This window comes from Chelonoidis abingdonii, chromosome 9 (genome assembly GCF_003597395.2).
Source record: "Chelonoidis abingdonii isolate Lonesome George chromosome 9, CheloAbing_2.0, whole genome shotgun sequence".
NCBI lineage: Eukaryota > Metazoa > Chordata > Testudines > Testudinidae > Chelonoidis > Chelonoidis abingdonii.
The window spans coordinates 80,887,316-80,899,756 of record NC_133777.1 but is presented as its reverse complement, the minus strand read 5'-3'; the positions used below and the strand labels follow the sequence as shown (position 1 = coordinate 80,899,756).

General features: G+C 43.6%; 1 protein-coding gene across 2 annotated transcripts in view; it reads right to left on the bottom strand.

The window, feature by feature from the left end:
- Positions 1-12,441, bottom strand: part of ZWILCH (zwilch kinetochore protein) — a 33,829-nt gene that overhangs the window by 20,285 nt on the left and 1,103 nt on the right. For both annotated transcript variants that reach the window (XM_032766066.2, XM_032766065.2), the window contains exons 2-9: positions 9,371-9,422; positions 8,427-8,522; positions 8,198-8,316; positions 6,421-6,617; positions 5,766-5,845; positions 5,199-5,354; positions 4,921-4,992; positions 1,336-1,429 (exon numbers count right to left, since the gene is read on the bottom strand). In XM_032766066.2, coding sequence (XP_032621957.1) covers positions 1,336-1,429; positions 4,921-4,992; positions 5,199-5,354; positions 5,766-5,845; positions 6,421-6,617; positions 8,198-8,316; positions 8,427-8,522; positions 9,371-9,422 — 866 coding nt within the window. The remainder of the gene's footprint in view (positions 1-1,335; positions 1,430-4,920; positions 4,993-5,198; positions 5,355-5,765; positions 5,846-6,420; positions 6,618-8,197; positions 8,317-8,426; positions 8,523-9,370; positions 9,423-12,441) is intronic.

The window sequence follows — 12,441 nt, the reverse complement described above, 5'->3', positions numbered from 1 at the left end:
CTAGTTTAAAGCTCTCTTAATCAGTTGGACAAGCCTCCATCCTAGAAGTCTATTTCCCTCCTTACTCAGGTGAAGTCCATCCCAAGAGAACAGTCCTCTGTCCATGAATGCTTCCCAGTGGCCATACATCCCAAAGCCCTCCTTATAGCACCACTGCCTGAGCCATCTGTTAAATCTAATAGAATTATTTGAGTTGGAAGGGACCTCAAGTGGATGATCTAAATCAGGCTTCTGAAAATAATCCTCCCCAATTCAAAAGGAGCTACTAATGCTGTCATGGGTTCCTTGCCCTCCCCAAGGGCAGGGAAGGGAAAGAAAACGGTTTGGGGGTGTGCATGCACACACTGAAGAAAATCACAACTATCCTTCATCTAATATATTCAGCTGCATAACAGAAGGATTTGTTATATTATTTCTAAATGACCATCTATTAAGGATAGTTTAGTTTGGGATGGTCCCTTCTTGTGTATTTTTAAAGTAAATTGTTTTGTTAGTTTTTCACACTTACTTTTAATATATTCAGTTGCCTAAAGATAACTGGTAAACACCTATCCTCTCTTCACTAACACTGAAACGATGGTTTTGTTTCTCAACATCTCTGATTTTCTTCCTTATATTTTTTGCTTCTCTCTTAGTCTATATGCTAATTTGTGGATATTTTCAGTTTCATTCTAAAGTTCTCGGTTTCTATTCGTCTACATCCATTTTCTATTACCTTAAACTCGCATGTCTGTAGCCTCTCTGACAAGAATTTTTTTGCATTCAATGGCCAGAATTTTCAGAAGTGACTAGTGATTTTTGGAAGCTTCAGTGTGAGACACCTTAGACTTTCAGCGAGTGGGCATTTGGGACTTTCTGAAATTCAAGATAATTAAAGATAACCCAGGTTGGGCACACAAAGACTGGTGTACTGGAATCCCTAATCACTGAAATCTTGGCCACTATGTTTACATGTGTTCTTGCTCCTCTCAGTCTGCAAACTGTCGTAGGAGAGATTTTTATTGGTCTCATTTCATTTTTTTCTCCCTATTCTCCACAATGTGGGGAAAACACTATGGTTTACCCACTGCACAGGATTCTCATGATTTCATCAGGATAGTTAGATGTATACAAAGTAACCTGTTTCTTGAACACTTTTGGTGGACTACTGGACCTTATAAATTACCATCTCCAGTTCAAATACTATCATAATCTTATTATGTGGCATTTTCATTTCATTCTTGTGAAATTTTAAGCCCCTTGCAATTTTTTCTTAACAAATTTTTATTATAAGATTTACCCTTTTCCACACAATTTTACCCAATCATAGCATCTCAAATTATTAAACAAAAATACCATTCAGAAGTTCCTTGACAAGCTCAACCGCTGATTCAGCTACCAAAGGCTCAGGCCAGTCAGTCACACCAGTCTTCAAGCCTTCAGCCAAAACCTAACAGCACAAAAAAATCCAGATATACTTATTTTGTTTGAGGTTCTATACATAACATAGAATATAAAAGGTGCATTAAACTTGCAACAACAAAAAAAAATTACCCTCTGTATGAAAATTCCACCAAGAAATGTATATGGTATGCAACACTGCCAAGCTAATGTTGTGTTAGAAATGTTTGGAACGTTCTGATTTGTGTGTTCTTTATTTCTCAACCTTAACACTGTGTTAAAAGTTATTCTGCATTTAATATATGCATGTAATTTCAAAGAACCTTTTAAACAGCTACAGCGATTCTAAATAAGAACACCATTGAATTGTGGAGGTAAATGCATGGTTGCGCAGGTGGTGTCAGAGAGAGGGCTTTGGATTCTTCAACCATGGAATGTTGTTTCAGGAAGAAGGATTGCTAGGAAGAGATGGGATCCACCTAATGAAGAGAGGGAAGAGCATCTTCACAGGCAGGCTTGCTAACCTAGTGAGGAGGGCTTTAAACTAAGTTCACCCTGAGGTAAGTGGAATACTGGGATGAAACACAAGGAGGAAGGTGCAACAGACGGAGGCCACCTGATTCACATTGAGAAAGTAGGGCAATCAGCTAGTTATCTTAGGTGCCTGTACACGAACGCAAGAAGCCTGGGAAACAAGCAGGAAGAATTGGAAGGCCTGGCACAGTCAAGCAACTATGATGTGATTGGAACAACAGAGACTTGGTGGGGTAACTCACATGATGGGTGCACAGCCATGGATGGGTATAAACTGTTCGGGAAGGACAGGCATGGGAGAAAAGGTGGAAGAGTTCCACTGTATGCAAGAAAGCGATATGACTGCTCAGAGCTCCAGTATGAAACTGGAGAAAAGCCTGTTGAAAGTCTTTGGGTTAAGTTTAGAGGTGAAAGCAACAAGTTTGATGTTGTGGTGGGCATCCGCTACAGACCACCAGACCAGGAGGAGAAGGCAGACAAAGCTTTCTTCTGACAACTAACAGAAGTTTCCAGATCATAGGCCCTGGTTCTCATGGGAAGACTTCAACCACCCTGACATCTGCTGGGAGAGCAATATAGCAGTGCACAGACAATCCAAAAAGGTTTTTGGAGAGTGTTGGGGACAACTTCCTGTTGCAAGTGCTGGAGGAACCAACTAGGGGCTGTGCTCCTCTTGACCTGCTGCTCACAAATAAGGAAGAATTGGCAGGGGAAGTAGAAGTGGATGGTAACCTGGGCAGCAGTGAAATTGAGATGATCAGGTTCAGGATCCTGACAAAAGGAAGAAAGGAGAGCAGCAGAATATGGACCCTGGACTTTAGAAAAGCAGACTTTGACTCCCTCATGGAACTGATAGCCAGGATCTCCTGGGAGGCTAATTGAAGGCGAAAGGAGTCCAGGAGAGCTAGCTGTATTTTAAATAAGCCTTACTGAGGGCGCAGGAACAAACCATCCCCATGTCCAGAAAGAACAGCAGATATAGCAGGAGCATAGCTTGGCTTCTCTAGCAGAGAAATCTTCAGTGAGCTTAAACACAAAAAGGAAGCTTACAAGAATTGTAAACTTGGACAGATGACTAGGGAGGAGCATAAAAATATTACTCGAGCATGCAGGGGTGTAATCGGGAAGGCCAAAGCACAATTGCAGTTGCAGCTACCAAGGGACATGAAAGGTAACCAGAAGGCAACAAGAAGGCAGCCAGAGAAAGTGTGGGACCCTTACTGAATGGGGGAGGCAACCTAGTGACAGATGATGTGGAAAAAGCTGAAGTACTCAATGCTTTTTTTGCCTCAGTCTTCACAGACAATATCAGCTCCCAGACTGCTGCACTGGGCAGCACAGTATGGGGAGGAGGTGAGCAGTCCCCAGTGGTGAAAGAACAAGTTAAGGACTATTTAGAAAAGCTGGGCAAGCACAAGTCCATGGGGGCCAGATGCAATGCGTCCGAGGGTGCTGAGGGAGTTAGCTCTGCAATCACATTGGCCATTATCTTTGAAAACTCGTGGCGATCAGGGGAAGTCCCGGATAATTGGAAAAGGCAAATATAGTGCCCATCTTTAAAAAAGGGAAGGCGGAGAATCCAGGGAACTACAGACTGGTCAGCCTCACCTCAGTCCCCGGAAAAAACATGAAGCAGGTCCCCAAGGAATCCATTTTGAAGCACATGGAGGAGAGGAAGGTGATCAGGAACAGTTCAGATGGATTCACCAAGGGCAAGTCATGCCTGGTCAACCTGATTGCCTTCTATGATGAGATAACTGGCTCTGTGGATATGGGGAAAGCAGTAGACATTCTATACCTTGATGTTAGCAAACCTTTAGATACAGTTTCCCACAGTATTCTTGCCAGCAAGTTAAAAATGTGTGGATTGGATGAATGGACTTTAATAGTGGATAGAAAGCTGGCTAGATCATCTGGCTCAATGGGTAGTGATGAACGGCTCGATGTCTAGTTGGCAGTCACTATCAAGCAGAGTGCCCCAGGTGTCAGTCCTGGAGCCGGTTGAATTCAACATTTTAATTAATTATCTGGATGATGGGATGGACTGCACCCTCAGCAAGTTTGCGGATGACACTAAGGTTGGAGGAAAGGTAGACACGCTGGAAGGCAGGGATAGGATCCAGAGTGACCTAGACAAATTGGAGGATTGGGACAAAAGAAATCTGATGAGGTTCAATAAGGACAAGTGCAAAGTCGTGCACTTAGGACAGAAGAATCCCATGCACTGCTACAGGCTGGGGACTGACTGGCTGAGCAGCAGTTCTGCAGAAAAGGACCTGAAGATTACAATGGACGAGAAGCTGGATATGAGTCAGGTGTGCCCTTGTTGCCAAAAAGGAGCTAACAGCATACTGGGCTGCATTAGTAGGAGCATTACCAGCAGATTGAGGGAAGTGATTATTCCCCTCTATTCGGCACTGGTGAAGCCACATCTGGAGTACTGCATCCAGTTTTGCATGACCCACTACAGAAAGAATGTGAACAAATTGGAGAGAGAGTCCAGCGGAGGGAAATGAAAATGATAAGGGGGCTGGGGCACATGACTTGAGGAGAGGCTGAGGGAACTGGGCTTATTTAGTCTGCAGAAGAGAAGAGTGATGGGGGATTTGATAGCAGCCTTCAACTACCTAAAGGCGGATTCCAAAGGGGATGGAGCTTGGCTGTTCTCAGTGGTACCAGATGATAGAACAAGGAGCAATAGTCTCAAGTTGCAGTACGGGTGGTCTAGATTGGGTATTAGGAAACACTATTTCACTAGGAAGGTGGTAAAGCACTGGAACAGGTTACCTTAGAGGTTTTTAAGGCCCGGCTTGACAAAGCCCTGGGTGGGATGATTTAGTTGGGGTTGGTTCTGCTTTGAGCAGGGAGCTGGACTAGATGACCTCCTGAGGTCTCTTCCAACCCTAATCTTCTCTGATTCTATGAACACAAAAAACGTAAAAATACCATTCCTGGTATGATGACAATGAAACTGATATCAATTGGGAATTTCACATTTATACTTACAAGGAGAAACTGCAATTCTCTATGCAACTGGAACACAGGACTTCTGGGGTCCCCAGATTCCAATCTAATGTTCTGAAAATTCCAAAAATACACATCAGATTCTGACTCTGGAATAAAAATTTACTAAAACCTTATTAACAGAACTGATGAACTATTTATTATGGATGTTATGAATACACTATACTGCTACTGCAACAATAATGTAACAAGCAAAAATTAGCATATTTTCTGTGATCAACAATACTTGATATAAACAGTGAGAAGGGTTTTTCTCCTACCAGTGTCGCCGCTGCAGTGAGTGGAGGTGTCTGCAGAATCTTATCGACAATATTCCACGTAATATCAACATATATATTACTCTCTGATTCAACCACTGTATCCTCCAATGTAGTGGATCGAATGAGCTCATATTGAGCAAAGCCTTTGGTTGCCACCTGGAATGAATATATTTTAAACAGTCATTTAAAACTGAAATCTACCATTCTAAGGATTATTTTCAAAAGAATGTTATGTGATACTTCCTGGAGCCTGCAAAAGAGCCCTAAAATGCCAAATCAATGTAGTACTGGGAAGGTGTTCCCCAAACAAACATTTTTAAGAGAACTTTAAAAATAAAACTTGGCTAGTGTCAGAGAAAGATACTGAAATGTAGCACATCCAAAAGTTAGGCAGCATGTGTGGTCCCTTGCTTCCCAGATTAGCAGGAGCTCAGAGTGCTACAGATCAAGATATACACATCAGCCATAAAGCTAACAAATATACAAAGAATCTTACAACTTAAATTCATAAACTAAAATAATTAAATTTACAATATTTTGAAGGGTGCAAAGGCATGAAAAACTTACAATAGATGAGCGATGTCTGAATTTGTGTGCCTTTTTGAGGTCTTCTAGATTTGCAAAACAGGTTTTGTCAGCTGTAGGACCTGGGAAAGGAAGAGAGGCTTTCAGAAAATACTAACCACAAATTGAAATTAGCACTCAGATGTAATTATTAAGTGTCAAAAAGGAAAAAATAAGTGGTGGTATTCTCTGAAGATCCACTCACAATGCAAACTCTGCTCACTTGTGACACCAAAATGAGCTGCCATTCACAGTAAAACTATTCTTCAAAATACAATCATCCCTCTATTGCTTTTGTACTATTAGCAGTGCAAGTTAATGGCATTTGTAAACGTTTAGTAGCGTTCAGTTACTATATATCAGTGAGCTGAATGGGAGCAATTCTTACTTCTCTAAAAGTTGTGTCAGACTATCTGCAGAGCTATCTGGATATCACTGCATGGATTGCATTCCATTTACACTTTGAAGGTTATTTTTGATAGCATTTGGGGTAGAGACAATTATTTTAAAATGAAAATTTAGATTATAGAGTACAAGTGGACAACTATCATGGCAATATAGGTTGTTACTGTATTAACTCTCATTTATTTCTTGTCCTCCCCTCTTTCAACTTTAGTGAAGGGCTGACTGCGTAACGTTATAGCCAGGAGGAACTTACCATTACATGTAACTACATGGAAACTGATCCCTGTGATTTTGTTCCCATTTTTGAGAGGCTCAGCACCTAGCCAACAGGTATGTTCAGGGTCAGAGCTGTCACATCTTACCCACAGGGGAGGAAGCACAACTGGTTTGCTTATCTTCAAATGGGTCATGTTTGGATTTTGTGCCAGTGTATAGAGTGAAATCAGTTGCCTAGAAATAAAAGAACAATCATTAACAAAATTTAGCATGATGTTAGCTGACCCCTCTCTGTTTAGGCTACTTCAAAATCTAGTCCAGGGATTGGCAATTTTTGGCACGAGGCCCGCCAGGGTAAGCCGCCTGGCAGGCTGGGCCGGTTTGTTTATGTGCCGCGTCTGCAGGTTTGGCTGATCTCGGCTCCCACTGGCTGCGATTCGCCGTTCCAGGCCAATGGGGGCAGGGGGAAGCAAGGTGGACCGAAGGATGTGCTGGCCGCCACTTCCCACAGCTCCCATTGGCCTGGAACGGCATACCGCGGCCAGTGGGAGCCGAGATCGGCCAAACCTGTGGATGCGGCATGTAAACAAACTGGTCCAGCCCATCAGGGGGCTTACCCTGGTGGGCTGTGTGCCAAAGGTTGCCAATCCCTGATCTACTGTATTAACAGTAAAGCAAGAGATAACAACTTAGTATAAACAAATATATATATATATTCAGAATTAAGCAGTTTTTGTTAGTGAAAGACAGTTTAATTTGATACACTGGCTGTGATTTAATCCAATCTGGTATCTTTTGCTATATTTAAAAAAAATCGAAAAAATGGCCACCACTTTAAGTTAAAGTAATTTAAGTCTCAGTCCTGCACATTTACACACGAGTAGTCCAATTTAAGTTAATGGGACTGCTCTCAAGTGCCTTTGCAATATCAGTTTTATTACTCTTTCAGTTATTAATATTTCCAGTAGGTATGAGTTCCCTTTCCATGATGATTTACAGTCATCTCCCCATTAATATACAGCTACTAAGAAGTGAATAGTTTTATAGGATCAAAAAACAATATTCTGAAATTGTCCAATATTAGAAAGAAAAGGACACTTTGTTACAGTGTGTATCTGAGGTGAAATTCACCCCAACATAAAAGGACCATGGAAGGTCCTCCACACACAATTAAATCCCAAAATACCTCTCCCTACACGGAGGAGAATCCTCTTTAACTCAACCTATTAATTTGTGACAATTACAAGTTGCCTTGTTTTCACCAGGATTTTACCTCAAGTTAGCTAGCTCAAGTTGAGAACATACTTTTCCCTCCCAGTGACGACAGACCTACAACGTGTTTGTGCCACTAATGTGAAATCTGTCCACTCATTTCAACATACTCTTGCTGTCTCACGTTTGAATAGTTGTTGTTCTCTTAATAATGAGGATAACATGAAAAGTATGAAATATCCAGGTTTCTCCTTCTAGATTATTGTCTACACAGTTTGAGGAAAATATATATGTAATACACACAAAATTCCATTTGCTTTGTAAATTTCTATGATTAGTTAGAACATAAAAACAGCCATAAGGGATCAGACCAAAGGCCCATTTAGCCCAGCATCATGTCTTCCAACAGTGGCCAGCACCAGGTATTTCAGAGGGAATGAACAGAACAGGTAATCATCAAGTGATCCATCCCCTTTTGCCTGTTTAGTTTAGCTATACACAACACTTAGTATGCTAGTTACGTTGCTGCACAGAATTTACTTTTGTGTTGAATAAGGTATACAACTGCTTTTAAACAAAAAGATAAAACTATGGAAACTTACTTTCCTCTTGTAACAGATAGAGCAACTGGTCCAGAACCCTTCTGTGGCGTAAACTCCAAAATGTAAGTGGCATCATCTCTTTGTGATTCTTCCATTTTGTCAGTTCGTTCAGCATGTCCCTTTAAAAGAAATGCATAAGTAAATCTCACAATTAGAATATATTTGAACGTTTCCAGGGACGTAAGTGTAAGGCTCTAGTTTTAAAACAAAACAAACAAAACCCACTTACTGCTTTCTGCATAATGAATATCATACTGTTTCCATTCCAAAAGCTTTCTAAGGGACTTCTGCAACCCTCACCAATCAAATGTACTTGGACATCAGCCTGGAAAAGGAAAAGAAAAATTTTGTTAATGTATTGCATTTACATGTTGTGTTTAGAAGACATTTTTCTGATAAAGATTTCAAAATCAACTAATTACACAACAAACTATTTTCTACTATCATTTCAACCATTCATTAATAATCCATGCCTTTCTCACCTCAAGATAAGACAGCTGCAATGTACTCCACATGGAGCTAAACCTTATCAACTGAGAAATTTAAGATGAAGCAGAATGTTGCAAGCCACTTAATAACAGCATATCATGAATTGCGGCTCTGGAATCTGTACTGGCTGCCTATTGGTTTCCAGGGAAAATGTATGGCTTAAGTTGACCTATTAAACCCCATACAGCTTAGGACCTAAGAGATTGCCATCTTCCCATGCTATACTGTTGCAGCTGCAGTCAGTGGAAGTACTCAAGCTATAGTCCCATTGGTATAAAAGAGAGGGTGAGTTTCTCATGACAGTTTCTCTATGAGGGGTTCTAAACTTTGGAATTCACTCCCTGAGCTGGTCCCAAATAGCCCAAATCTGTTGCTATCAAGGCTGCGCAACTCTTTACTCAAGCTTTTGAATATGAAAAGAAAAAGGAGTGCAATAAGGATACTGTTTGATTTGTCATTTCTATTCAGCTATTTATTCTCTAGCTTTGGAAATGTTTTTAAATGTTATTCATTTTTAAAATTATGCCAATTTGCCTAGATCTGAAGATTAGATGCTTCTCTTCTACACACTCCTGTTTATTATAAATTTAAAAATAAATAATGATCTTTGAGATATCTTTAGAAATTTTTCAAACCACTTTTAAGCTTAAAGAGCTATTTAAAAAAATAAAAAAAAATATTTACCTCAAACGGAAATGGGTCTTTGGGGATACCTTTGTTTCCTTCGTTATATACTCTGAAACAAAACAAAACAAAACATTCACTTAGTTTATTTTTTCTTTTCCCCCTCCCCAGATGATACATTTGTCTCTAAAAACTAGAAAGAAAAAGTGATTTTTTTTAAACCAATCCAGTTATATTAGTGGAATCTCTAACATGAACACAGTTAAGTTCAGGGCTTTGGAGCTGTGCTCCGGCTCCACTCCAGCTCCAGGCAAAAACCTGAAACCCCACTGTGCCAGAGCTGCTCCGTGCTCCAGCTCTGGGCTCCGCTCCAAAGCCCTGGTTAAGTTATACCTTTATACAAGTGTATAGGTGCTTTATACAGGTGTAGCTTATGGGAATAACAAAACAAATATAAAGCACCTCTTTACAACATCCACATGGGGGAGAGGGAGCATATAGTATTGTATATAAAGCGGTAAAACTTTCTAGTGTTGACAAAGCCTTTTCCCAGTTATCGCTCAATATTCCCTGAAATGTAGGAATCACACAGATCCCTTTCTAGACTCGAAACCCAAGTTTGCACCAAACCGAGACAAGACCAAGATTGACCAAGTTTCTTCTACCCAAGAGCCACTCACTTTTTTGCAGCTAGCTTCACCTGCCATTACTCTCATTTTACTAAATTAATCAGCCATAACACTTTGCCCACTATAGATGCTACCAACTTCTTAATAATTGTAATAGGAGATGAATACAGTTATGTGACTAGTGTTGACAGCCTGTTAAGCAACGTATAACGTCATGTGTACACTACAGCAGCTTGGGGTTGCGAACAGTCTAATCCAGGGGTGGGAAAACTTTTTGGCCTAAGGGCCGCACCCGGTTTCAGAAATTGTATGGAGGGCCAGTTAGGGGAGGCTGTGCCCCCCCAAACAGCTGAGAGTGGCCCAGCCCCCCCCAGGACTCCTGCCCCATCCAACCCCCCTCCATTCCGTGATGGGCCCCCCAGGATCCCTACCCCATCCACACACACCCTGCTCCCTGACTGCCCCCGGAACCCCTGCCCCGACTGGACACACACCCGCACTGCCCACACCACACACTTACTACCTAATCCTGATTGCCCCCGGACCCCCGCACGCCATTCAACACTTCCCCCCATTCAGTCGCCCTCTGACCGCCCCAATCCCTATCCACATCTCTGCTCCACACACACCCAACTCCCCTTCCCTCTATCCACCCCCTGCTCCCTTACCATGCTGCCTGGACGCCCGGTGGCTGGTGGTGCAGCTGTGCTGAGTCAAGGCACCAGGCCAGAAGCTCAGGGCCGGAGGAGGGTTCCGTCAGGCCGGTGTGCCCACGGGCTATAGTTTGCCTCTCTGGTGTATGTCGATGAACCCAACCCAGAACACCTTGCTCTGACCCTGCCTGCCCTTCCCCAAAAGCCACCCTCACCCCTTCTCCCGAGCTCCACCCACTCATCGCCAGACCCCCTGCACTCAGTTGGCTTTGCTCACACTGTCCCCACCCTCACTCAGTCACCGGGCTGGGGCAGAAGTGAGTGCGGGCTCTGGGCTGGTTGCCAGAGGCGGTTCAGAGAATAGGAGGGGCTCGGACTGAGCCTGGGCAGGGGTGCAGATAAGGGGCTCAGGGAGCTGGGCAGGTCTCTGGAAGGTGTTTGGGGATGCAGGAGGGGCTTGGGGTCCAGCTCTGGGAAGGGATGTTGGTGAGGAGGGGGTTGGGGTGGAGGGTTGGGGCGCAGGGAGGGGGTTCAGGTGCAGGCTCGGAGAAGGAGTTTGGGTGCAGGAGGGGGCTCAGGTGCAGGCTCTGGGAGGGAGTTTGGGTGTAGGAGGGGGCTCAGGGCTAAAGTAGGGAGTTCGGGCTCTGGAAGGGAGTTTGGGTGCGGGCTGGGGCTCAGGGCTGGGGCAGAAGGTTGGGATGTGGGAGCGGGTGCAGGCTCTGGGAGAGAGTTTGGGTGCAGGCTGGGGCAGGGGTTGGGGTACAAGAGGGGGCTCAGGATGCAGGTTCTGTCCGGGCAGCACTTACCTCAGGTGTCTCCCAGAAGCAGCAGCATGTCCAAGAGCCGCTCTTAGGCTCACGGACAGCTCTGCAGGCTGCCCATGCCTGCAAGCACCACCCTCGCAGCTCCCATTGGCTGTGGTTCCCTGTTCCTGGCCAATGGGAGCTGCGAAGTTGGTGCTCAGAGCAGCGGCAGCATGCAGAGATCCCCCTGACCATGCCTCTTCCTAGAAGCCGCTGCCAGACATGTCACTGCTTCCAGGGATAGCACGGAGCCAGAGCAGGTAGGGAGCCTGGCTTTGTTCCACTGCGCCGCCAGACTCTTAGCGATCTAAAATCTCCCAGATTGGCTTCAGTAGCCTCCGGGAGATCGAACCCAATTCTGGGAGACTCCCAGCCAAACTAGGAAGGTTGGCAACCCTACAGCTGCTACAGCGGTGACACTGTAGTGCCATAGTGTAGACACTTCCTACTTCAACGGAAAGGGCTTTTTCATCGATGTAGTTAATCCACCTCTCCAAGAGGCAGTAGCAAGGTCCGTGGAAGAATCCTTCCGTCAACCAAGCCACATCTATACTGGGTGTTAAGTCAATATAATAGACACCCTGAGAGGTAGGGGCTACAAGATTCAAACTCATGAACTGACTGTCAGAGCCCTGGGTGCATGAGACTCCTGTAACAAGCGAGTGCTGAGAGCACGTGGAATCGGTCAACGCTATGCTCGGCTGATGCAGCAACTCATGGTGTTGGACGCCATCAGGCGATCAAGGGACATCTATATAGAACACATCACCGGACCTCAACAATACCAGAAAGTATAAGCTGGAGTGCTGATGACAAGTGCAGTCAGGAAAGTAACTGAAATACTTTCCTGATGGACTGTGTTTTTCTAAATGGACAACCTATCCTAAATTCTCAATTACTTAGGGACAACCTTCATCACTGGTATATTTTGCTTTCTGCCATCAACTCTCTGTATAACTTTTTCCCATGAGTAATGTACCCGAATACCTGGATGCTAAATATCTAAACGGTATTCTTAAATGCATTCACCTTAATTTGGGTGATTG